At 33.8% G+C, this 27374-nt stretch overlaps 1 protein-coding gene across 1 annotated transcript in view; it reads right to left on the bottom strand.

Annotated features, from left to right (window-relative positions):
- PIG-U (phosphatidylinositol glycan anchor biosynthesis class U) overlaps positions 1-26974 on the bottom strand; it is a 52523-nt gene extending 25549 nt beyond the window's left edge. The window contains exons 1-5 of the mRNA XM_035354532.2: positions 26645-26974; positions 23245-23309; positions 19879-19950; positions 3324-3386; positions 3114-3214 (exon numbers count right to left, since the gene is read on the bottom strand). Of these exons, the coding sequence (XP_035210423.1) occupies positions 3114-3214; positions 3324-3386; positions 19879-19950; positions 23245-23309; positions 26645-26786 (443 nt within the window). The 5' untranslated portion in view covers positions 26787-26974. The remainder of the gene's footprint in view (positions 1-3113; positions 3215-3323; positions 3387-19878; positions 19951-23244; positions 23310-26644) is intronic.
- Positions 26975-27374: the final 400 nt, after the last annotated feature.

Genomic DNA, 27374 nt, shown 5'->3' on the forward strand with positions numbered 1-27374 from the left:
TGGCTTGCCGTCAAGGGGTCAGCAGCTAGGTGAACACTAAGTATGTCCTTTTTGCGGAATGTGGTAATTTCACACAAATGCACACAAAAATACCAGTTTTGGCACTAGACACAAAAATTTTATATTCTCTTGTAGGTTAGACTTTTGCGCACACACACTTCCATTTTAATTGCTGTATTTCTATGGATTGAAGCAGATTTTGACAAAGCACGTTAAAATCATGTCTTCTCAGGTCGGCGGCACTACCCTAGTCTCGCGAATTCACTACAGTAAACAACAGCAGTTTCCTAAACAAACTCATAAAACAACTTCAATTTGATCCTGCTTTTATAAGCTTTTTACTCAGCATGAGCCTAGTCTGGTACTTTCTCGATTTTCCCTGAAAAGCAAAAGCGTACAATTTTGAGATATCTATTTATTAAATGTTCGTGCTCCTGTATTTTTAATTTTTCCAGCGCAGCTTTCTCTTCAAATAAGTCACATGCAGCAGTGCATGGGGAAACGAAACAATTTAATAACAATTTTATTAAAAATAGCAAACTAAATAAATCAATACAAAAACTGTAACAATAACATATGTATATATATATATATGTGTGTGTGTGTGTGTGTGTGTGTGTGTGTGTGTAATATGTATAAGATGTCATTACTTTCTTCAGTAAAAAATTACCAAATTGTGCCTATGTGGTCGTGCTAATATGTAAATACTGAATTCTTTTTACTGAGAAGTTTCTTTTTTTTGGGGGGGGGGAGGGGGAGTGATTTCAGATGTGTTACAATCTGAAGGAAGCAAAACCTGAAAACATTTGTGAAAGATAATGATGCAAAGGTAGTGGCCAGTGCAAGTACAAATGCTGAAATAGACAAAGATGGAGTTCTTGATCCTTATAGCATGTTGTTTAGGGAAGCAACTGGAAATTACTTTTTCCTAGTAGGGTGATAATGGTCATCTCCATCGTGCTGCACTCATAGAAGGAATGGCCTGCAAAAGGCACTGACTAGCATCATTACAGATCTTAACATTCTTCGAGAGTTTCAAAGTATAAATCATCGTGTTTCAATATGTTTTATGCTTTATTACAGTAGGATCTCTTAGATAATCTAATAAACAGCATAGAAAACCACTATAAAACTTGCATTTTAATTTTATTTAGAGGTGATCATAATCTTATTACTTTTTCCTATGTATTTTTTAAATGTTCAAGTGACTTTTTTCTAATCCCACTTTACTTATTACGTTTCCTATGTTTCTATTTTAATATAATTATTGCAGAAACACACAATTCTGGTTTCTGAAGATATATTATTTGCAAAATAAACAACTTGTTCAAGTTCCATTTTTCTTAGTTGCAAAATTGTTCAAGTCAAATGAATTTTTAGATGGCATTTTTTTAAATTTTTCTCCATAAGTGTAATACAGTCAAAAGTCTTTAATCCGGACATCCATAATCCAGAATGATCTATAATTTGGACCTCAAAGCTACAAACTTTCCGCGCATGCGTCAACACATAAAGCGTTCACGCATGCGCATATGCGTGTGCGCATGCACATAATACGTTGACGCATGCACGGTTAATGTATAATGGACAGTAAAAGCTAAGCTAAAATTATCTAATTATCTATTTCAGTTAATGTTGCAGATTGTGTTGTTCTTTAATCTTTGAAATGGATCTGGCTTATTATTTTTTGCAGACTGTTAGAGCAATTTTATAAAAGTAAGCTTGAACTTTCGATTACGTCAAAAAGAATTTTTGATTCTGGAGCTGCCAAAGGATCTACAAAGCGAAAGCATCTTTCGATGTCCATCAAACAAAAAGTGGAATTGCTGCAAGAAATCTGTTTATCAATTTCACGCTGCTCTGCGGGGGGGGGGGGGACGTCGCGGCACGCAATGAACTGGAAGTTGATCTTTCAGCACTAGCCTTATCTTCAGGGCAGATGTTTTTATTTTATTCAGCTAATAATTCCTTACTAAATGTAGTACTACTTCATCTCGATGTATTCCATCTATGATATGATTTAAATAAAATTCCTCGTCATTATAAATATCACGTGTACACATTAAATAGTTTTCTGGTTGCAATTTTCTAATTTTGACTATGCGTAATGTATGATTTACGCATGCACGCGTTGAAAGAAATGTTTAATAAAGTAAACAAATAAATATAAAGCTTTTTTTTTTTTTTTGTAACTTTTGATACCCTTTAGATCATAACTGCTCTTTATTTCATAAATTACGGTTTCATACTTTAAATTTTATAATTTCTGCATGCCATCTTTCTGCATCTCAGATTTAAACTGTTGATCTATAATCCGGAAAAATCGATAATCCGGAATCGCTGAAGTCCCGACGAGTCCGGATCAAAGACTTTTGACTGTATATTATGCTTTACAGTAAAAGAACAGCATTTCTTTATCTTTCCAGTAATTTTTTCTGGATTGAGCTAAAATATCAGAGAGAGAGAGTATACTCTAATGTAAAAGTTATTTAGAATTTTTCATTTAATATTGAAGTATATAACATATTATAATAGACAGAAAATTTTATTTCCTTTGTTTAATGTGAGAAATGTTTCAATTGAATGATTTATCAATTAAACTTAACTGCAGCTACATATGTTACATATTATAATAGACAGAAAATTTTTATTTCCTTTGTTTAATGTGAGAAATGTTTCAATTGAATTATTTATCAATTAAACTTAACTGCAGCTACATATGTTACATGAATATTCTATATTATGTAGCATTTTCTATTATCTACAAATTCATGTATCTGCAAATTCACTATCTTGGAAAGCATCACTTTGGATACAGGGCTTCAGTGTATCTGTATTTTTTAGTAACTGTGTATCAAATGATGTTAGTAAATCAGTGAGCATATATAGTGTATATCCTAGGCAACAATATCTCATGCTTTCTTCCATGACTACTGTATAAATTTTATCCTTTGATAAAACTGTTACCCTGATTAACATTCCAACACTAGTGAACAATGGAACTGACAATACAATTTCCTTAATTATATAAGGAAATTTTAATAAAGACTTAAATTTATTACTAAATCTTTAAAAGTTATATTACAGAAATGTATCAATCAATACGAACTTACACAAATGCTACATAAAAAGGCACCCATTTCACATCCTCAGGTGTTAAAAGAAGCGACTTAGCACTTGGTGGAACGCTTGATAATTCTTTCTCTTTTATACTCTAAAAAAATTTTTTTAAACCTTTACAAATCTCTAATACACTTATTACATTAAAACATATTAACAAATAGAAAGATACACATAAAAACCAAAATATTTTTGTTACTTACAGATTCATCCAGATAAATTTTAGAAGTGAATGACAGCACTACAGCAGTAATTACATCACATAACTGGAAAAACAATAAAAATAAAATAACATCATTAAATAATGAACAGATTTTACAAAATTAAAAAAAAAAAATCTTTCATTACATACTTTATTGTAAAATGTACAACACATTCATATTATGAAAGTAATTTTAAAAAATCTGATGTGGACAGCACACAATTTCCTTACACAGCCTATTAAATTATATACATTTTTTGTTTCAACAGTAAACTTATATTAAATATTGTTAGATATTAAAAACAATAAACTAATATTAAATATTGTTAAACTAACTACATATAGAAACTGATATGTATAGTTAGATATCATTATTTGTAGAATTTTTTTTTAAATTTGACACTGCAAAAACATGAATATTTTCATCATTTAAAATACTTCTGTAATTGAAAATATATGAATACAACCAACGATTGCAAAATAAAGGCCTAAGCACTTTTAAGCCAGGTAAAGGGTATATAAGAAAGTTTGAGCTTAATGCGAAAATAAAGGCCTAAGCACTTTTAAGCCAGGTAAAGGGTATATAAGAAAGTTTGAGCTTAAAGATCATACAAATATTTTACTTCTTTTTTTAAATAAAAATAAAATTTACTCCTGCCGATTCATAAAACTAAATCTCTGCTCTTAATTAACATAAATCAATAAAAAAATCCAAATTTTAAAATTCAGCATTTGTTTTTACATTTTGCCCTTTTATTGACATAAAATGATAAAACAAACATTAAAGCATTTAAAAAGCACAGTACTATTTGAGGGCAGAGGGAAAAGAAAGAAAGAGGTGGGAGCAAATGCATAAAGAAGTTTGCTATCAATATGTAACTAAATTTAATTTAATTACCATTAAATATTATTCTGGATGCAGATGACAGCATACACAAAAAGTAGAATAGAAATATTGCAACTAACCTATCATAGGAAGTTAAGAACATATTAAAAAAATTCATGCTAAAGCTCTTTTTTTTTTTTTTTTTTTAAAGATTAAATTGTGCTGCATTAAGCAATACACTTTAACAACATTAATTTCTTGTAGGCATATTTTTATTTCAAAGTGAAAACAGCACCACTTCAGGGTGTTGAAAAATAGTACTATGTACAATAAAGTATGTAATTTTTCAAACAACACACAGTGATCCCATCCTGATAAATCTTTCCCAGAAATGAATATCTCTAAAAAAGAGCTGCACTTCTGAGAGCATAAACAAATACCTGTACTGATAATTATAACAGTATTATCTAAAACGACAAATCCTTAACTCAGATAAGATTATTAAATATGTAGTACGGCAACAAATCTTGCTATCAAATAAATCAAATAATGTACAGAGTGTTTCAGAAAGAATCCTCTGATTTGAAATTCTTATACAGTACAAAGCCCGTAAACCGGATTTGTCGGGACTTTGGCGATCCAGATTAGGGGTTTTTCTGGATTATAGATCAACAGTTTAAATCTGGGATGCAGAAAGATAGCATGCAGAAATTATAAAATTAAAAGTATGAAATCGTAATTTATGAAATAAAGAACGATTATGATCTAAAGGGTAACAAAATTTACAAAAAAAAAAAAAAAAAAAAAAAAGCTTAATATTTATTTGTTTACTTTATTAAACATTTCTTTCAATGTAAGTTGTTTCAGATGCTTCCACAAAAAATTCAAAAAGTTCCTTTTTCTTGTGTCACATATAGTGGACTTTCCAATGCCACACTTCTCGCATAATTTTGAGACGGATAGGCCTTTATCCATTTTTTGCAGCAATTCCACTTTTTGTTTAATGGACATCGAAACATGCTCTCGCTTTGTAGATCCTTTGGCAGCTCCAGAATTGGAAACTCTTTTCGACATAATCAAAAGTTCAAGCTTAATTTTTATAAAATTGTTCTAACTGTCTGCAAAAAATAATAAGCCTGATCCAATTAGAAGATTAAGGAATAGTGCAATCTGCAACATTAACTGAAATGCCTCAGAGAATTTTAGCCTAGCTTATACTGTCTGTTATACATTAAACACGCATTCATAAACGCATTATGCATTTACGCATGCGCATAAAGTTTGTAGCTTTGAGGTCCGGATTATGGATATGGCTAATCATATATTTTTTTGTTGAAGAAAAGCTGAAAGTTGAAATACAGTGGATGGACAAAAATATGGAAACACCTTGTGAAATGCATGTTTGAAAAGATTGATTGATTTTAATGAAATATGTAGTTGGCGCTTGCGTTTTTGACTACTGACGCCACCTATACAACTTCGTAAATGTGCTAAACAGTTCAGTTGTTGTCGGAGTACTGTTATGTGAGGTTGTCATTGCATTATGTCAGAGTTAACAGACTTCGAACATGGGCAAATTGTTGGAGCACGTATGGTAGGTGCTTCCGTAAGCAAGGTAGCCGAGGTGTTTAGTGTTTCAAGAGGTACTGTATCGAAGATTTATTCCGCATATTTGAAAAGCGGAAAAACATCATCTGCTAAATCACAGAGCGGACGAAAGTGTGTCCTGAGTGATCGTGACAGACGATCATTAAGGGCATTTGTGACGAAAAATAAGAAGACCACAGCTGGAAAAGTTACTGCTGAAATTAATGTTGTGTTATCAAACCCTGTGAGTACCAAAACAATTAGAAGGGAGCTTCATAAACAGGGAATTGCTGGCCGTGCTGCAATTGAGAAGCCACTCAAACACCTTTTCCGTAACAGGAAAAGGTGGTGTTTAAGTCATAAAGCCTGGACTATAGAGCAGTGGAAGCGAGTAATATGGTCTGACGAGTCTTCTTTCACATTGTTTCCCACTTCTGGCCGAGTTTACGTCTGGAGAACGCCATCTCAAGCCTATAATACAGACTGCTTGTTGCCAAGAGTGAAACATGGCGGGGGTTCTGTTATGGTTTGGGCAGCCATATCGTGGTTCTCTGCTAGCCCCATGATAACAGTGTCAGGGCACATGACTGCCAAGACTTATGTGAACATTTTGGCCGATCAAGTTCATCCCATGGTACAAACTTTGTTCCCCGATGGTGATGGTGTCTTCCAAGATGACAAAGCCCCTGTTCACACAGCTCACATTGTCCAGGACTGGTTTTCTGAGCAACGAGGATGAGTTGTCCCATCTCCCCTGGCCACCACAATCACCAGACCTGAATATTATCGAACCTTTGTGGTCTACATTGGAACGGAAAGTGCGTTCTCTTTATCCACCGCCAACATCATTATCTGAACTTGCCACCGTTTTGCAGGAAGAATGGTATAATATTCCCTTGGCAAACATACAGGAACTGTATTTATTCATTCCGAGAAGACTGCAAGCTGTTTTGGATGCCAACGGGTTTCCTACACCCATATTAAGCAAAGAAATATGTTTTTTTACAGGTGTTTCCATATTTCTGTCCAACCCCTGTAACTGAATCATAAAGTTGAAACTAATAGGAGAATCATTAGGTGTTTTTTTTCCCCCCAGCAAGAAATGTTAAAAAATCAACTTTGCTTCTAGGAAATAAACACAGGATTGTCTAACTCTTAGCAGAAGTACTGACCACTACATGACAAGGACACATGGAAGAAAAACTATCAACTCTTACAATTATCCAATTTAAAAGGTTACTGGAAAAGGAAGGTGAGATTTGTCAGCCATATAAAGGTTGTTGTGCTATCACCCACTGCAATTTATTTCAGGCATCACCGTACAAGCATTAGGTTTGAGGAATCACAATACAAGCATTAGATTTGAGGAAGAAGAAAATCTTGAAAAATTCATTAGAAAGCAGAAAATCTTGAAATATTAACTATGTCCTCACAAGAAATAGCACTTGAGCCCTTTCAGTTGCCAGATGGATTGCAAACCGCTGCACTATAAGGACAGCCATACCAAAGAATGTGTATGTAAAGAAGGAAAGCTTCCATAGATGTAATGTCAAAGAGTTTACTACTGTGCAGCTAAATCATGAAGGAACTAACTCTTGTTGCCAAATTGCCATGTGTACAGGAAACTGAGTAATAAGGTATAAAACAAAAAAACTTTGAAGATTCCTTCTTTAACAAAACTTTTTGCCGTAATTTAAACACGGGCTTTCATAGATTTTATTTACTCAAAATAACTTGGGCCTAGCCTCCATGTATGCATCGACCTGCTTCAACTTAAAAAAAAAAAAAAAAAAAAAAAAAAAAAAAAACTTCAAAGTTCTCAGCATCACAAAGCAACTTGACACTGCTCACATCGACCTGTTTTAAGTTGAAAACACATCAGCAAGTTGTATAAATTTGAAAAAAAGCTATCACCAAAAATACCTCATAGCAGAAACCATAAACATGACTTTCAAATTTTAAAACCATGCACATTATGTGCTGCTGTAATGTGCATGCAAACATTAATGGATTCCCAGATAAATATACTTTCACACAATGCATTTATCTGGGTTGACTACTTTGACAATACCGTGCTCTGCACGGTATTGTCAAAGTATCAAATGTCAAAATCGTCAGGATTGGGTGGATAATCAGAGAATATCAGGACACTCTATAGGTATGCCTTTAACGGCTTGCAAGGTGAAGTTTCAGTTTTAGTCGTTAACACTTTCCTTTTATAGTCATTTCACATTATTATGCTAATGTTTAACATCAATAATATCAACTAAATAATTTCAAGCCTTTGGCATGTAATTTCACTAATTAAACTGTGACTCCCAAATTCTTTTGCAATATGTTTCAACACTTTTAGTTGTCAAAAATTTTTACTGAGAATACAGTCAAAAGTCATTAATTCGGACACCCATAATCCGGACCTCAAAGCTACAAACTTTCTGCGCATGCGTCAACTCGATGCATGCGAATAGGCGTTTACGTGTGCGCGTAAGACCTTTACGGCTGCAAATGTGCATGTGCACATGCGCATAAAACGTTTACACATGCGTGTTTAATGTATAACGGACGGTATAAGCTAAGCTAAAATTATCTAATTCAGTTAATGTTGCAGATTGCGTTGTTCCTTAATCTTCGAATTGGATATTGGATCCGGCTTATTATTTTTTGCACACTGTTAGAGCAATTTTATAAAAGTAAGCTTGAACTTTCGATTATATCAAATAGAATTTCCAATATATATTTGCTAATATGTAAAGGATCTAAAGCGAAAGAATGTTTCGAAATCCAAAATCTGTTTATCAATTTCACGCTGCTCGGGGGGGGGGGACGCCAAGGCGCAAAATTAATTGGAAGTTGATCTGTCAGCACTATCCTTATCTTCAGGGCAGATGTTTTTATTTTATTTGGCTTATAATTCCTTACTAAATGTAGTATTTCATCTCAATGTGCTCTCCGTCTTTGATATTATTTAAAACAAGTTCCTCGTCATTATAATTCGCTTCCGATAGTAAAGAAAGAGACACAGAGGTTATTGAAAATGAAAAAATGTCAATTGACTAGTTAGTCGGTATTCTCGGCACAGCAATTACAGGACTTGAACAGCGGAACTTTGTAACTGAACAAGAAATTATGTCTGTTTATAGAATTAAAGAGAAAGTATTATCACATAAAACGAAGCAACTTAAACAACTTACATTGAAAGAAATGTTTAACAAAGTAAACAAATAAATATTAAGCTTTTTCTTTTTGTAAATTTTGATACCTCTTAGATCATAATTGTTCTTTATTTCATAAATTACGGTTTCATATTTTTAATTTTGTAATTTCTGCATGCCATCTTACCAGATTTAAACTGATGATCTATAATCCAAAAAAATCGATAATCCGAAATCGCCGAAGTCGACGAGTCTGAATTAACGACTTTTGACTGTACTGTAATTATGCAATTCAAACATTAAAATCTCGAGCAAGATACCTTTACAGTTTTTCAAATTATCAGCAAATGTCTCACATTTTGGTAATATTATTTATGCTGACATCGTATGTGACATATAATCCTAAAAATCAAGCATTGCTTTTCATATTTTTTTCACAGTCATCCACTTTATATAATTCCATACACATGCATTTTTTTTTTTTCCTTTCCTTTTCCAAGAGACATTTCCCAGATTCGTTATGTTCAACGTTTATGAGCTTCCGAACCATAACCTTCCTCCTCCTAAACAAAGTGAAAAAATATCTAGCAAATTGAAACAGAAAAAACTTGGCAAACAATATACCTATTCCTCTGAAATAGTATAAAATTTGAACCACAATAAAAAGCTAAATAATAATAATAATTATTATTATTATTTTAAAAAAAACCACCAATTTATTAGCAAATCCAAACTCAAAAATGTCTATTTTCCAGAATAAAATGAAAGAAAATGCTTGCAGTTTTGAAGCTGAACAGAAATGGCTGTTGATGCTCAGTAGCTAACTAACCATCAAAAATTCAAAATGCATAATATAAAAATCCTTTATTAAAAGCATGCGGTTCAAAACAGCAGCGCCAACTATGCACTGTTTTTATTCACTATCAAAATATATGGGCTATAATAAATATTTCTAGCAAGTGAAGTAAGCTTTTACCAGACGATATGAATCTGGAGTTTAATAGAAAATGAAACTCTAAACAGCAATATAGCCTAACGGAACTTCTCGAATTCATTAGATTGGAAGTTGAGAGTCGGGAAGCTTCTAATTTAATAATAAACTCAAAGAAATGAGTCACAAATTACGGTGTTAAGCAGAATAAAAATAATTACTTAAAAGGGGCAAGCGTTCCTACTGCTCCGGCGTTAGCCACGGTGACTAAGCCATATTGTTTCTATTGTAATCAAAATACGCATGATGTAAGAAAATGTGAGAAAACAAATGAGCAAAAAAGAGTGATACAGTCAAAAGTCATTAATTTTTATGTGTTTGAGTTGAGGCTAATAGAGCATACATTATGAAACTTCATTGTAGTTTGCAGTTTCAAGTAAGACCGATGTGTTTTTCTTTACTGCTAATGAAAGGAAAATCATACTTTACTTTTAAAGCAGTCATAGTTTTGGAATAAAAATTTGATTGGTACAGTCAAAAGTCGTTAATCCGGACTCGTCCGGACTTCGGCGATTCCGGATTATCGATTTTTCCGGATTATAGATCATCAGTTTAAATCTCATAAGATGGCATGCAGAAATTCTAAAATTAAAAATATGAAACCGTAATTTATGAAATAAAGAACAATTATGATCTAAAGGGTACCAAAATGTACAAAAAAAAAAAGCTTAATATTTATTTGTTTACTTTGTTAAACATTTCTTTCAATGTAAGTTGTTTAAGTTGCTTCGTTTTATGTGATAATACTTTCTCTTTAATTCTATAAACAGACATAATTTCTTGTTCAGTTACAAAGTTCCGCTGTTCAAGTCCCGTAACTGCTGTGCCGAGAATACCGACTAACTAGTCAATCGAAATTTTTTCGTTTTCACTAACCTCTCTGTCACCTTCTTCATGTCTTTATTCATTTTTTGCAGCAATTCCACTTTTTGTTTGATGGACATCGAAACATACTTTCTTTTGTAGATCCTTTGGGAGCTCCAGCATCGGAAATTCTATTTGACATAATCGAAAGTTCAAGTTTAATTTTAATTTAATTGCTCTTACAGTCTGCAAAAAATAATAAGCCGCATCCAATTCGAAGATTAAGGAACAACGCAATCATCAACATTAACTGAAATAGATAATTAGATAATTTTAGCTTATACCGTCCGTTATACATTAAACGCGCACGTGAAAACGTATTCTGCGCAGTCGTAATGGTCTTACACGCACGCGTAAATGCCTATGCGCATGCGCAGAAAGGTTTTAGCGTTGAGGTCCAGATTATGGGTGTCCGAACTAACGACTTTTGACTGTATTAAGAAACCATGGACATTGTTACAGATGTTTTAAGAGAGACCATGTATCCTCCAGATGTAAAATGAAACTTCAGCCTTGTGAGTTGTGTAATGGTTTAAATCACAATGAGTTATTTTGTAAAAATACTGTTCCTGAAGTGGAAGCAGTTTCAGATGTTAAACAGAAAGTAGGTTCAGTATCAGATTCTAAGCAGAACGTAGTTGCATCCTTGTCGCTTAACTCTAAGACTGTTTCTGAAACTGCTGATAAAGGTGTATACTTACAAAACTTGCACTGTTTATGCTTCAGATACAGATAATACTAGAAGCCAAATAGTAAAAATCTTAATTGATGGTGGAACACAGAGGTCATTTATTAGATCTGATTTGGCTAAAGAACTAAAATTAAGGACTTTAAGGAAAGAAAGGTTATATATTTATCCGTTTGGGTATATCCAGGGTAGACTAATGGAATATAATGTTGTTCAAATTACCCTGAAAAGGTAATTTCAGTCATTGCTAATTCATTGCTAATTCAACAGTGATTGAGGCATTGCCCTAATGCCTCAATCACTGTTGAAGCTCTTGTTACAGATACAATTTCTGAAGCAATCATAAAAATTTCCTCCAAAAACATTTTAGAAATATTAAAATCAGAAAATCTAAAATTAGCCGATAATGGTAAAGCATCTGAAATAAAAATATTGTTAGGATCTGATTCATGTTGGGAAGTGCAAACAGGCGAAAACAGAGTAAGTAATAAATTATTTGCGGTATCTTCTATATTTGGTTGGTCCTTCATTGGATCTTTGGAAGGTGATCAGTCTAGTACCTGTATTTTTACAACTGGTGCTTCTCACTGCTAAAAGGAAGATAATAATTCAGTTAATGACTGTTTGCAAAGGTTTTGGACTCTGGACCACTTGGGTTTAGAGGAGAAGGAGAATCCCGACGATAAATCAGTCATTGAGAAATTTGAAAAAGAATTGCATTTTACTAATGGTAGATATGTAGCTCATTTGTTATGGAAATCACATCATGAAAACTTGGGTAATAATTTAGAAAATGCCGAGTGACATCTAGTATCTTTGGTTAATAAACTAAAAAATGATGAATGGCTTAGGGCGAATTATGATAGCATAATAAATGAACAGTTAAAAAATGAAATAATTGAAAAGTGCAAAATTGAAAGTTGTGACAGTAGTGAAATGTATTTATTATATGCCACATTCTCCAGTGGTAAGAAAAAATGTATCAAAAACTAAAGTCCGTATTGTGTTTGACGCATCTTCGAAGTGTAATGGGGTATCTCTGAACAATTGTTTGATGCCTGGCCCAAATTTGAATCCTTCTGTTTTGGACTTAATATTGCAGTTCAGACAATACAAACATGCGTTCTCAGCAGACATTTAAAACGCCTTTCTCCAGATTGGAATCTCTGAAATTGATAGAGATATATTATGGTTTTTATACTTTGATAATAATTACAATCTGAAACATTATAGAATGACTCGCGTTCCTTTCAGTGTGTCATGTAGCCCTTTCATTCTGGCGTGCACTATAAAAAAGCATATTAAGAAAATAGGGTTAGAAAATCCAGATATTTTTTAGATGTTGAACTGTTCGATCTACGTAGATGATATTTTCTATGGTGCAGATTCTGTGGAATAGGCTTTTAAGTTAAGTACTGGAGCCTATTGCGTGCTTAAAGATGCCGAAATGAATTTGCGTCAGTTTAATACAAATTCAGAGAAACTCAAAAAACTTTGGGATGATTGTGGAATAATTAAATCAGAAAATGAACTAAATAGCTCCTTAAAAGTATTAGGGCTTGATTGGTTCACGAGTAAAGATGTAATTTCCTTGAACATAGATAACTTGTGCGAAACATTAAATAGTTGTAAAAAAAGCACAAAGAGAAATTAATTAAAGGTGACTGCTACTATTTTTGATCCAGTAGGTTTCTTGGCACCATTTGTTGTACGTGCAAAATTGATAATGCAAAACCTTTGGCAGTTGGGTTTAGAATTTGATCACAAAGTTACAACAGAATGTAAACAGTTGTGGTCCGAGTGAAGCGGTGAAATCGAAAAATTGAAGAAATTTGAAATTTTTCGAGAATATTTCCCCGGCAAATTGAATCAAAATAAAGACATCAAACTGCATTTATTTTGTGATGCATCTATTAAAGCGTATGGTTCAGTTGCATATTTTAGATCGGTTGAAGAAGGGCAGGTAGCATTCATTATGGCAAAATCTAGAATTGCACCAATAAAACAAAAACTCACAATTCCAAGGTTAGAATTGTTAGGAGCATTAACATCGGCAAGACTTGCTAAAAATTTAAAAGAGCTGTTTTCAATTCATGAAGAAAATATTTATCTGTGGACTAGCAGTATGATAGTGGTTCACTGGATTCCTAGTGCTCCTGAACGATGGAAAATGTTTGTAAAAAATCGAGTATCTGAAATACAATCATTAACTTGCCCAAATAACTGGAGACATTGTAATGGGAAGTCCAATCCAGGGGACATTTTATCTCGGGAATGTTCAGCCGAACATTTGTTGTCTTCAAGATTATGGCAGTCTGGGTCAGACTGGTTAGTTGAATCAGTGAGTGCTTGGCCTAGTAAATTGATTGCGACAACAGTTTTCTGATGCTGAATTAGAGCAGAAAAAAGTGTATAAATAATACCACAATACTACCACCATCTATTGCAGAAAAATCTAATTCTCCGTTGAATCTTGAAAATTATAGTAAATTAATTAGAGCTATTAGAGTGACTGCATGGATATTTCGATTTATTCACAATCTGAAAAATAAAACTGACAAGAAAACAGGACCCTTGATTGCAGAAGAACTATTTTCCGCAGAATTATATTTGATAAAAGAAGTTCAATATGAACATTTTTCTGATGAAATTAATAGTTTAAAGTCTGGACAGTTGATTTCAAAAACTCAAACATTTATGAACTGAATCCTTTTCTAAGTTAGGAATAGTTCTGTTAGTAGGAGGAAGACTACAAAAATCAACTTTAAGTTTTCATGAAAAGCATCCTATAATTATTCCTCCAAAAACTCATTTTACAGATCTTTTGGTACGTGATGCACGAGTGAGTTCTTCATACAGGTGTAGCTAGCACTCTCATGTTACTCCGTGAAAAATACTGGATAATTAGATGAAGACAAAATGTGAAACGTGTAATAAGAAACTGTGTACTGTGTCAGCGTTATAACTCCCAACCGATGCAACAAAATGTAAAACGTGTAATAAGAAACTGTGTACTGTGTCAACGTTATAACTCTCGACTGATGCAACAAGTCATAGCAACATTACCTCCGTCCAGAGTTAGAGTGCTAAGAGTATTAATATTGTATGATAGTATATTTCTTACTGAAAATGTAATCTTAATGCTACTAATGGTGTATCTATGCTTAATATTTAAAGTATTGTATGTTTAATACTTAACGAAATGTATATATTAGAAAATTTTAAGGTTGTAGAAATGTATAAGTGTATTTACAATTTTAATTTAATTCTGAAAAAAAAAAAAAAAAAAAAAAAAAAAAAAAGACAGATTTTTTTGTAATATCTTTAGTATATTAGTTGATTTTGAAATGTCATTTGTTAATATTATCTTGAGTTATATAAATTCTTGATTTAAATCCTGATGCTTGAACAGGAATGTTATAACAATAATCCTTGATGAATGAAAATTTACTTGTTATTCTTGAAACATATGGTAAGTTTTACGTTCTTGATGTTCATGCGACATTTCTTGATTACAAAAACTTGAATTTGTATTGAAATGCATAATGATTCTAGAAAATAATTCTTGAAAATGTTCATGTAACACTGATAATCTTGCTTATTCTGAACTACTGTTCAGCCGGGCCCTGTGTGTAAGAAATTTTATGTGGAAATATATTTTAATCGCCAAAGAGGGCATAAATCTTTCGTGATGTTATACTTCTTGTTCTTGGATCTGGCAGTGTCAGTTGAATGTGTGTTAGACGTGAATGTAGTGTCGCTTCAGTTCCGTTAAGTTTCTAATTAAATTTAGTTAAAGCGGAATGGCAACACCTTCTAGTCTCCGCAAAGAACGAAGTAAACAAGCTCCGAGTTTTTGTCACGCGATGCTACGTGCGTGTAAAATGTAAATAAATCTTATGAATAAGAATCTATAACTTCGTAAGGAATAAAATATTGGTTCCATTGGAGTCAGAGAAGTGTTATTTTTCTATATTTGCACACCAGACACTTCACTGGTGTATCCCGGCGTGATCGAATTCTACAATGGCTGACGAAGACGAAACCGAAATCAAAGCAACAACTGCATCTGTCGCCAAGGTAAGCGTTAAAGTTCCTCCTTTTTGGAAGCCAGATCCTAAAATATGGTTTATTCAACTAGAAGCACAATTTAGAAATGCAAAAATTAGTGTAGATCAAACAAAATATGATTATGTTATAAGTTCCATTGAACCTGATATTTTGTCACAGGTATCTGATATTCTGCTAAGTCCACCACAAGATAATAAATATGAGGCAATTAAAAATAGACTAATTTCATTATATGCTGATTCAGAGACTCAAAAAACCCAAAAATTACTGAGTGAGTTAGAACTGGGTGACAAAAAGCCATCTCAATTACTGTGTGAGATGCGTAATTTGGCTGGCGATAAAGTAACAGATAATTTCCTAAAAACATTGTGGCTACAACGTTTACCCGTTAATATGCGTAGCATTATATCTGTTAGTAGTGAAGATTTGTCAAAAGTGGCTACAATGGCCGATAAGATTTGGGAATTAAACCCTGTTACTCCCCAAATAGCTGCTGCATCATCCATAACGGTAAAAACGGAAGTGATTGAAAGTTTACAAAAACAGGTTAGTGAACTTAGCTTACAAGTTTCTGCTTTAAGCAAGCAACGTCATAATCGTCCCTATTATCATAACCGATCCAAATCACGAGATAGGAGTTACAGTGGTAACAGATCTAGTGATATTTCTTACTATCATAAAAATTTCGGTGATAAGTCATTTAAGTGTAAACAACCCTGCAACTACTCATCAACATCACAGACAAATAGTCCGGAAAACCAGCTCCCCGTCTCTCATTGACGACGAAGGGACAAGGGGTGCAGCTGAGTCGTCTTTTCATCAGCGACAAAGAATCGGCTACCCAATTTTTAATAGATACTGGGGCAGAAATTTGTCATTCCTCCCTTGCCTGCAGATAAAAAAAACATTTCAAAATTAGAACTCTTTGCTGCAAATGGTACGAAAATTAAAACATATGGCCAAAAATTACACAAGCTTGATCTTGGACTCAGACGATCATTCACATGGCCTTTTGTAATTGCGGACGTAAACAAACCGATAATAGGCATGGATTTTCTTGCAAATTTTAACCTTTTGGTAGATTCTAAAAATCGCAAGTTGATTGATGGTACTACATTCTTAACAACCAATGGAACTCCTTGTTTTCAAAATAACAATAATAATATTCCGATTTTAAATGCCGTAAATGATCCATATAAACGTATCATTAACGATTTTCCGGATTTGTTAAAACTCAATGTAGTTAATAATAAAGTTAAAAATCATAACATCGAACATTATATCGAAACCAGAGGTCCACCGGTTTTCGCTAAAGCCAGGAGACTCTCAGCTGAGAAACTTAAAGCGGCTAAAAAGGAGTTTGAATTTATGCTCCAAACGGGTTTATGCAGACCATCCAAAAGTAACTGGTCGAGCCCACTACATCTCGCTATGAAGAAATCAGGTGATTGGAGACCTTGTGGAGACTATCGAGCGTTAAACAACGTCACGATTCCTGATAGATACCCTCTACCATTTTTAACAGATTGCAGTTCCATTTTAGCTGGAAAAAGAGTTTTCTCATCCATAGACCTCATTAGAGCGTACCAACAAATTCCAGTTCGCGAAGAAGATATACCGAAAACGGCCATTCTCACTCCCTTTGGCTTATTCGAGTTCCCATTCATGACGTTCGGCCTATGAAATGCGGCCCAAACGTTCCAACGTTTCATGAACAGTGTGTTGAATGGACTAGAATTCATGTTTTGCTATTTGGATGACATTCTAATAGCCTCCCCAGATGAAGAAACTCACCAAAAACATCTACGAGCAGTCCTTGAGAGACTAAACGAATATGGCCTGTGTATTAATGCGGCAAAGTGTAAATTTGGTCAAGCAAAACTAGCATTCCTGGGATACGAAGTGTCAGCTGAAGGACTTAAACCTCTCTCAACGAAAGTTGATGCCATCAAAAATTTCCCAGAACCAAAGTCATTTACTAGTTTAAGACGATTTTTAGGTATGGTGAATTTTTATCACAGATTCATACCAAATTGTGCAAAACTGCAACAACCTTTAACAACATTGCTCAGTGGTATTAAAAAGAACTGCAGAAAAGAAATAACCTGGACGGCAGAAACAAGAAACGCCTTCCAGATCTTAAAAGATGCACTTATTCATGCCACAAACTTAACTCACCCATCCGAAAAGGCTGAAATATCGCTAACAACTGATGCTTCCGATACTGCCATTGGAGCCGTTTTACATCAGATTGTGAATAATGAAAAACAACCTTTAAGTTTCTTTTCCCGAAATTTGACATCAGCACAACAAAAATATAGTGCCTACGACAGAGAACTCTTAGCCATCTATACAGCAGTAAAACATTTCAAATACATCTTAGAAGGGCGAACTTTTGCAATATACACGGATCACAAACCACTAACATTTGCCTTCCAACAAAATTTGGAAAAAGCTTCCCCACGACAAGCTCGACAACTGTCATATATTGGCCAGTTCTCAACCGATATCCGATTCATACAAGGGCATGAAAATACCGTCGCTGACGCTCTCTCTCGCATAGACACCATTTCTGTACCATCTGCAATAGACTTACAAACTATAGTAGACTGTCAAGAAGATGACGACTTGGAGATACTTAAAAACAACCCAAACTTAAAAATCCTACAGATCCCTATACCGGACAGCGACAAGAAAATTTACTGTGATACTTCTACAAATTATAATCGACCATACATCCCTGCAAAGTTTCGGCAGAAAATATTTTCTTCAATCCATAATTTATCTCATCCTGGAATAAGATCCACGATAAAATTGATAACACGACGTTTCATATGGCCCAATATGAATAAAGACTGCCAACTATGGACTAGAGCATGTTTATCTTGCCAAAGATCTAAAGTTCACAGACATACACATTCATCTTTGGGAGAATTCAAAGTACCTCCACACAGATTCCAGCATTTAAACATAGATCTGGTGGGTCCGCTACCTCCTTGCAAAGGATTCAAATACCTTCTAACCATCATCGATCGTTATACACGATGGATCGAAGCGGTACCGTTAGAAGATCAATCAGCAGAATCTATTGCTAAAGCTTTGATTTATACTTGGTTTTCACGCTTTGGAATTCCGAATCGCATAACATCTGACCAAGGTCGGCAATTTGATAGCCAACTTTTTCAAGCTTTAGGAAAATATCTTGGTTTTCATACAAACACTACAACTGCGTACCATCCACAGGCAAATGGCCTGATCGAAAGACAACACCGAACTTTAAAAGCAAGTCTCAAATGTCATCTACTCGAATCAAAATCATGGCTGGAAGCATTGCCTTTCGTTCTATTAGGCATAAGATCTGCCATCAAGGAAGACTTAGGTTGCTCATCCGCATAACTTGTATACGGAACTCCTTTAGCATTACCTGGCGAATTCTTTTCAACAGTACCTCATATGAAACAGTCTGAATTTTCTCAAAACCTTCAGAAAATAATAAGAGCTATGAAGCCAAGTTCTACCACCACCCATGGAAATAGAACAGTCTTTGTTTCTAAACATCTTTCCAACTGTTCTCACGTATTCCTATACAACAACATTAATAATTCGTCGCTACAGCCTGTCTATCTTGGACCGTATCCTGTAAGAGCAAGAAAGGATAAGTACTTCGATATTGAAATCCAAGGAAAAGTTAAAAGAGTTTCAATAGACAGACTAAAGCCATGTTTCCTAGTGCAAGATTCTGATATTCCTTTTCAAAACTCCCATTCTAAGAAAGCGGAACTTGGGGAAACACCTGCACTCAAGAACACTGAAGAAAATTCAGAAACTCATCATAAAACTAAGACTACTAGAACCGGCAGACATGTGAAGTTCCCCAGTCACTTTAAAGACTATCTTCCATAATCGCTCTCACTAGGAAGGGGGTGTGTAGTGTCGCTTCAGTTCCGTTAAGTTTCTAATTAAATTTAGTTAAAGCGGAATGGCAACACCTTCTAGTCTCCGCAAAGAACGAAGTAAACAAGCTCCGAGTTTTTGTCACGCGATGCTACGTGCGTGTAAAATGTAAATAAATCTTATGAATAAGAATCTATAACTTCGTAAGGAATAAAATATTGGTTCCATTGGAGTCAGAGAAGTGTTATTTTTCTATATTTGCACACCAGACACTTCAGTGAATAAACTTGGCAGTTTTGAAACCTGATTCGTAATGTTCATTTACCTTGCTGTTATGTGTGATTTGAATTGATCGAAACAGGATAACCTTGAAATCTTGACAGTTATTATAATATTTTATAACAATAATTTTACTTTCTGTAAATCAATAAATCTGATTTCAAACGTTAGAATGGAAAATACAACCAAGACAAGACTACTTACTGCAAAAATTACTGGAATCCATTCCTCAGGATAGCTTAAAAGATAATCATAAATAATCAATGCCAACGGACTCTGTAAAAATAAAATTATTTTATTAACATGTGAAAAATTTATATTTTAACACATTCTGGTCACCCAAAACAAAACATAAAAACAATAAGCAAAAATTTTACTAAAAGTAATTTCAATGTTCAAATATAAATGTCACACTTTGTATATTTTAAAAATACTATGATAAAGTCATGTTGGTGCACAGCATAAGAAAACATAAATTACTATACAGTCTTCAATCCATTACCTGGGTGCCCTTAATAAAAGTAGCAAGCTAAACTATTTTATAACAAATTGATTTCCATATGATATCAGCTGTGAATTATTAAGAAAAAATATAAATAATTCTATAATTAAAAACAGGCCATACATTATTAACTGAACAGATTTTCAAAATTTTAAAAGGTTTCATTTGCATGTCATTCGGGCATAACCAGAGAGCCATACATCTAAGTGTTAGCCATACATCTATTGTTAGCTTCAATTATTGTTTCTCCTAAAAATATTTTTAAAACTTTATCTTTCTGTTGATGTTTACAAATTTAAAAAATATGTCTTGCCATGACTACATGCTAGAAAGCCATGAGGTTATAGACTCCCCTTTGGCTCATACAATGTCTTCACAAAGAACCAGCAATGCATTTTACATTCTTCTGTATGAGGAGTGAGCCTAGAATCTTTTGATGGTCAATTCAAAGATTTCTTATAAGGATTTGTGGTGATAAAGTGGGCTTCTTTAAAAAGCACACCCTGATCACCATCATAATATCTCTGTACAACTTCTCTTTGTCCCACCCTCAGCACTTGAAATGATTCAAAAGAATTCATGTAATAGTAGGAGGAATCTGTACTACACTATTTACTCCATGTATACAATCAACCATATGTTGAACAATTTATTCTGTAGACAGAACTTCATAATGAAACTCTTCAGCGTCTAATTTTTATTTCGATGAGGATTCCGGTTCTAAAGAAATCCGACAGTTCATTTTCAAACCACATAAAATCAGGATAATTCTCTTCAAAAGAGAACATCCAGATTCACTTCAACGAATTGGGATGATTCAACCAGAAGCATAGAATAAGAATGATTCTCTCCAAACTTCACTGAACTGAGATGATGCATTTAACTGCATAAAATTAGGATGATTCTTGAAAAGTTCACTATTCCTAGGCTCAAAAGAACTCGTGAATTCTTAAACACTGGTTGTTAAATGGATAATCATTCAGGTCCCGTACTTAGTGCCAATTCATAACCAGAGGGTATACATCTAAGCTTCTATTGTTTTATATCAGTTTACTGTTTTTCTAAAAATACTTTTAAAACATTATTTTTCTGTTGCCAAACTAAACTAAGTGGTACGTACAAACAGACCTTAGAGGGCCATGGGTGGCAGTGCCCTGAAATTTGCTTTCTAGACTCTGGGCCCCGGGGTGCATGAGCATATCGTCTGAACAAGTGGTGAGCTTGTCACGTGAAACCCAGTGTTTAGTCCCCAAGCAAACTTGGTACTCATTTTATCGACCCTCTCAACTTATCAAAGAATTTTTTTAAAAGAGAATTCAGTGAATTAAGATTAATGCAGAGGCATGAAACTGTGGATAGCATTTAAAATGTATGAATAGATTTGCATTTTAGGACACTGCTGTCACCTCATTAAGTCAAATAAGAATCTAATTGGTTACGTTCAGTGCCATGTTGAAGTCTGTTTCGCACTCTCATAACTTTTGAAAAGTTTTGAGAATGATAACAAGTATCGGGACCGATAAAATTTTACTTATGGTTAACACAAGAAATGTTCAAATCCAGATCTTCACAACTCCATTCCGGTACTTCTTTCGAATTGTAATAGAACTTAATTTTATGGTTTTCCATACACTGTCTTTAAGAGTGAACGATTCCTCATTCCTGAAGAAGTTGAAGGGAAGATGTTTCATCATTAGGTAAGTCCTAAATTTTAAAATCCATGGTAAATACAAGAATAATAAAAACAAAAGTGACTGTTACATCTTTAGAATTTGTATTCTCATTGCCAATATTGAAATGCATTCCTTTACATTTTTAAAATGTAAACATTGTAACAATTTTAAAAGAAACATTGACAACTTCCTTAAATCACTCTCATGACAAGTTTAACAGAGCATTTGGCTGCAACTCCAGTCCCAATAACAGAACAGTACCTAAAATATATACATAATTCCAGTTTTTAAGTAATTTTAGCATACAAGATTTAAAAAAAAATATACAAAATAAACATTATAGTAGGAAACTTTTAAAAAAAATTTAGAAAGTTAATAGCAATAAAAGTACTGAACTTGTAAAATATTCTTCCTAGGGATCTTAGAAAATGGGCCTATAAAAAAAATGTCCAATGCTTAAAATGAAAAATATTCCTCATAATAATAAATCCTCATATCCTAAATAATGATAAAAAAAAATTATTTCAGAAGCTTTATAAATCTATCATGGAAGAAATTATCTAAAATTCAATGTAAATAATAATTACTTTTGCTTTCTACAAGGGCTGGTAAGTGTATTCTGAAGTGGTTTAAACCAGGAGAGCTGGCAAGTGTTTGCTAAAGTGGTTTAAAACAGGAAACCACCACTTAAAACTTTTTTACAATAAAATTGGTATTAACTGGCAAAAATGTATGAAGTAACTGAAACTGATTGATACTATAGGAAGTAGAAGGAAGTGTATTTAAAAATAAAATGAACTTATGTAGTAGACTATTTATAATATTTATTCAAAGGATGTTTCAAGACATAATTCCTATCTGCATAATAACAATTTTGCTTGCAATCAGTATTTGCAGGCAGTATCATCATTGTACAGCCAACTTACTTACAGTTGACATAAATCTCTTTTGTAATTTCATTTTGCAAATGCAAATGCCAAATTGTATTTCTGGTTTACCACCTCCAGAATTAGACATAACAGCATTAAAAGATGTCAGCAAATTATATTCAGATTTTCTTTTAGACAAAATGACTTTCTAAATATCAAACTACTTCTAAAGAATGTAAGATAGTGGTCAACTGAGTTCAATGGCCGACTTGTCTGCTGGTTAACACATAAAGCATCTAAGCAGAACATTTTAGCAATTTGTTTAGGTGATGAAATATATCCAATTTTAAGTAATTATATTTTTTAAAGAAAATGTTTGAAGAAGAACTTTTTTTTTTTCCTTTTTTTAAATATCCAAAGGGTTATTTAAAATTTTATAATGAGAGATCAAACTTATGCTTTTCAGTTGAAAGAAATGAAAACTAAACACACCTGAAACTATACAAACATCTGAAACTATACACACCTCATGAAAGATATCACTATCATAAGGATCTGTTCCATGTTTCAATAAACTTACTCCTTCAACAGCTATAATAAGAACCATAATTAATGAAGCATATATAAAGTTTCAAAAACAGACTTTTCATTATGTCAAAAAAAAGGAACAAAGATACAAACATGAAAGTACCTTATCTGCTTTACCTAGGAAATTATTCTAATTATTCTTTGGCTAATGACAATATTTCTACATCAAGTTACTAAAAATGTTCCCTTGAATTTCATATGTGTAGGGGATTTTAATATTTATAAAATTCATGTTATTAAACACTTTCAAACCAGGTCAATAACATGTACTGGCAACTCAACTAAATAAATAAAATAAAATTAAGAATAATATACGAGGGTTGGGGCAAAAGACATGGCAACTATTTTTTCTTGTAGATATGTGAACGAATCACAAAACGTATATGTATTGTTTGGAAGTTCTGCAGGCATAGTACGTATGCAGAACAACAGATGGCTCTGTGATAGTTGTCTCTGTGGTAGCGAGGGTTCTGAAATCAGTCAGCTGGTGAGTGTCATGTGAGATGGAAGTAACTCGTGTTGAGCGGCGCACTTACATCAAAATAGCCATTCTCCGGGGGATAAATGCGATGGAATGTCACAGTGAATTAGTAGAAGCCCGTGGGAATAATGCCCTACCATATCATACCGTAGCACGGTGGGTAGGAAAGTTTCAGAAAGGACGTCTGTCAACCAGTGTTGAGCAATGTTCAGGACAACCAGTAAGTGTGCGGACCGACTTGGCAAGTGCTGTAATCGAGCATTTCATGAATAAAGACAGATGATGGACGTTACTGGAGTTAGAGAGGACAAGTAGCATCGAGAAACGCATCGTCCACAGGATATTGTGTAATGAGCTACAGCTATGCAAAATCGCTTCGCGGTGAGTACCGCATGCACTGATGGAAGTTCAAAGGTGGGTGCACTATGCAATATGCTCCGACCACTTTACCCACTGGCAACAGAACGGCGATAAATTCTTGTCACGAATAATCGCCATTGATGAATTTTAGGCCAGGGTGTACGAACCAGAACTGAAACGTCAGTCTGCGGAGTGGCAACATCCTGGATCACCAAGGCAGCAGAAGGTCTGTCAGAATCCTTCCCCAATCAAATTGATGGTGATCGTCACATATGACATCAGGGGTGTCATTTTTTGCCACTTTGTTCCTTATGGCAGAACAGTGACCACACAGTACTACAGGGATTTCCTGGTGCGACACGTATGACATGGCGTTCGGGATAAATGTCCGGATCTTGTGGACAGTGCAATAATTCTGCATGACAATGCAAGACCACATAAAGCAAAGTGTGTACGGCAGCCACTCCGACGTTGGGATGGGAAGAATTGGAAGCACCCACCGTACTCTCCTGACCTTTCGCCCTGTTAATTTGATCTCATTCCCAAGATTAAGGAACCAATACGTGGTAGGTGGTTTGAGAGGACATTGCTAATGCTGTGCGCCAACAGATGACCCGATTCACACATGGTGCAGCAAATGCTGAGGCTGATGGTATACAGCACCTTCCACATTGTTGGCAGCACGTGGTGACAGTAGCAGGGGACTACATTGAGGGTCTTTAGGCCCAGGTTTGTCATGTCAACTTTATGTGTATTGTGTTATCATTCTTTTGCACGGTGAAAGCCATATAGCCCTGTATACTACCGTAATAAATTCAAGTGTTACGATATTTCAGTGCTATTCATTGTCCACACATGTAGTTAAGACCTTATCCTTTCGTCTGCATATGTCACATTTTCCAACCGGACTGGCATCTTCAAGAAAAAAAATAGTTGGCCCCAACCTACGTATTTTAATAAGTTTTAATTCAAACATGAGGGAATTTAAGAATGTAGTATTCTGATTTAGAAACAAGGCATTTAAGCTAACCTTTCTTTTTCTCAAGTGCTCAAGAAGGCTAAATAATTAAACAAATCAAATGGAAGAGAAATGCACCAATGTCAAATTTTAAATTAGCGAAGAAAAAAAAAAAAAAAAAAAGGGCAACCTTAGTCTAGTGCAGATTTCGATTACTTACTTATGTAACTACATAATTCATCTGATTTTGGTTTTTAAGTACATCATTTTTAACATTATACAATTAAAAACATATTTCAGTTCATGAAATTATATCATAAAAGAATTTACATTTACAAAAGGGAATCTTTTGATTACACTTCCTCATTTGTTTTTTATAATATAAATTAATCTGCAGCTAACAAATAACTAAATCAAAAACTCATCAATGACTTCTTTCACATTTAATAAACGAACGAAATATACAGAAAACAGAAATTTCAACACATATACCACAATCAATAGAAAAGTATTTCATTCAAGCACAGGACTTGCATTCACTTCTAAATTACTGGAATGCAAAAGTGAGTTCCTAAAAACAATATCAGCATACTGATTTCGGTAAAATTCTAGGAGAGCTGGCGACAAACTGGGAAAGTGCAGAATCACCCACTGCTTTGCATGTTTCTCAAAATTGCCAACTTGGAAAATACCAAGTCAAAGAATTGCACAAACTTTGTATCCATGTACACATCGACTTATTTTCACTTAAAACATTAGAGAATTGCACAAACTTGGCATTACACACTCCTTTGACTTTGTCCATGTACACATCGATACACAACATATAAATGGGTGATTCTGCACATTACATTTAGTTCAAGGATTTATGTGTTTCGAATATCTAGTGTATCAAAGTAGGGTTACCAAGATTGGCACAACTATCGCCAACCAAAATCATTCGTGTTATCGTGGCAAGGGTGTGGGTTCTGCTAGGATCCAACCCTGATTTCAAATAATTCATTAACTAGCTTGGCCAAGATACACAGTTGAAATAAATTTCTGAAGTGAAATATATCTGTGTAAAGTTGCTTGAAATAACTTCCTCAAAGATCTTTAATATCATGTATTTTAATCTTACAGCAGAGAACTCATTCGAACATGAGAATTGACTTTCTAATCAACACTATGAATAAATTAAACAAAACTAAAGAATGGAACTAGATGTAATTCTTTAAAAGTATTTTATCAATCAGATTTCTCATAATGAATACATCTGTTATTATAAATTTCCCAAATTAATACAAATACATGTTGGATAGTCACTTCATTAGAAAGTAATTCAAATATCACTCAGTCTTTTACATCTGATTTAAAGTAGACTTAAAGAAAAGTAAGTGGAAAATTTAATTTTCGTATTCTGTTTGATTAAAATCCAGCCAGAATGAACTATTTTATAAATTTGTAGTAAATTATTTGGCTTATCATTAAAAGCATGATTTTCTACTAAGTATTTTGAAACGAATACAGTGCATTATTAAAAGTGATTTCAGTAACTACCTCTTTTCCAGGATGTTAATGGTGTTGATATTTCAACTCGAGAGGCAAGAGCATTGGTTAGAAAAGCTGATTTCAAAAATACTAAACGAATTAAAAATCCTAGAGAAAAACATAAAAACACCAATGGAGGTGGAACGGACATTGCATTCACTTATAAATTTCACTTAATTTTACAATTAAAACAACAATTAAAACACATTGTTTCAAAAAGGCCACGTATGATTATTTGCATAAAAATTATTGCCAAAAACACTGACAAATAGCTTTTGCTAAGCGGCTTTCCGCAGAGAGAAACGAAACCGCACCAAAACAATGTTGCGATACTGCCATTAGATGAAATTGCATCTCTGAGAATGATGAATGTGTGTGGCTGGTTTGCTGAAGACGCGCATGATAATATTTGAGAATATGCAAGATTTCTTTGGAAGACGCCAAGAATAACAAAATAAAATAGCTCCTTTACACAAATGAATATATTTACACCCTCTATACGCAAAAAGAAAATTTTGAAGGCAGAGAAATTGCGTTCTCTGTACGGTGAAGTTTATTCGACTTATCATTTTGACTTTATAAGCATAGAGAGCTTAAACAATAAATTTTGGAACCTTCTGGGCTTCTTTGAAAGAATTCTTCGTAGTGTCTCAGTTTCTGAGTGAAATCTGAATTCAAGCATGATTTCTCAAAACCTGAATTCAATGTCAGCACTTCATTAACACTGAAACCTATGGCG

This window comes from Stegodyphus dumicola, chromosome 12, assembly GCF_044657685.1.
Source record: "Stegodyphus dumicola isolate Sdum_Otavi_A_Nest chromosome 12, ASM4465768v1".
Lineage (NCBI taxonomy): Eukaryota > Metazoa > Arthropoda > Arachnida > Araneae > Eresidae > Stegodyphus > Stegodyphus dumicola.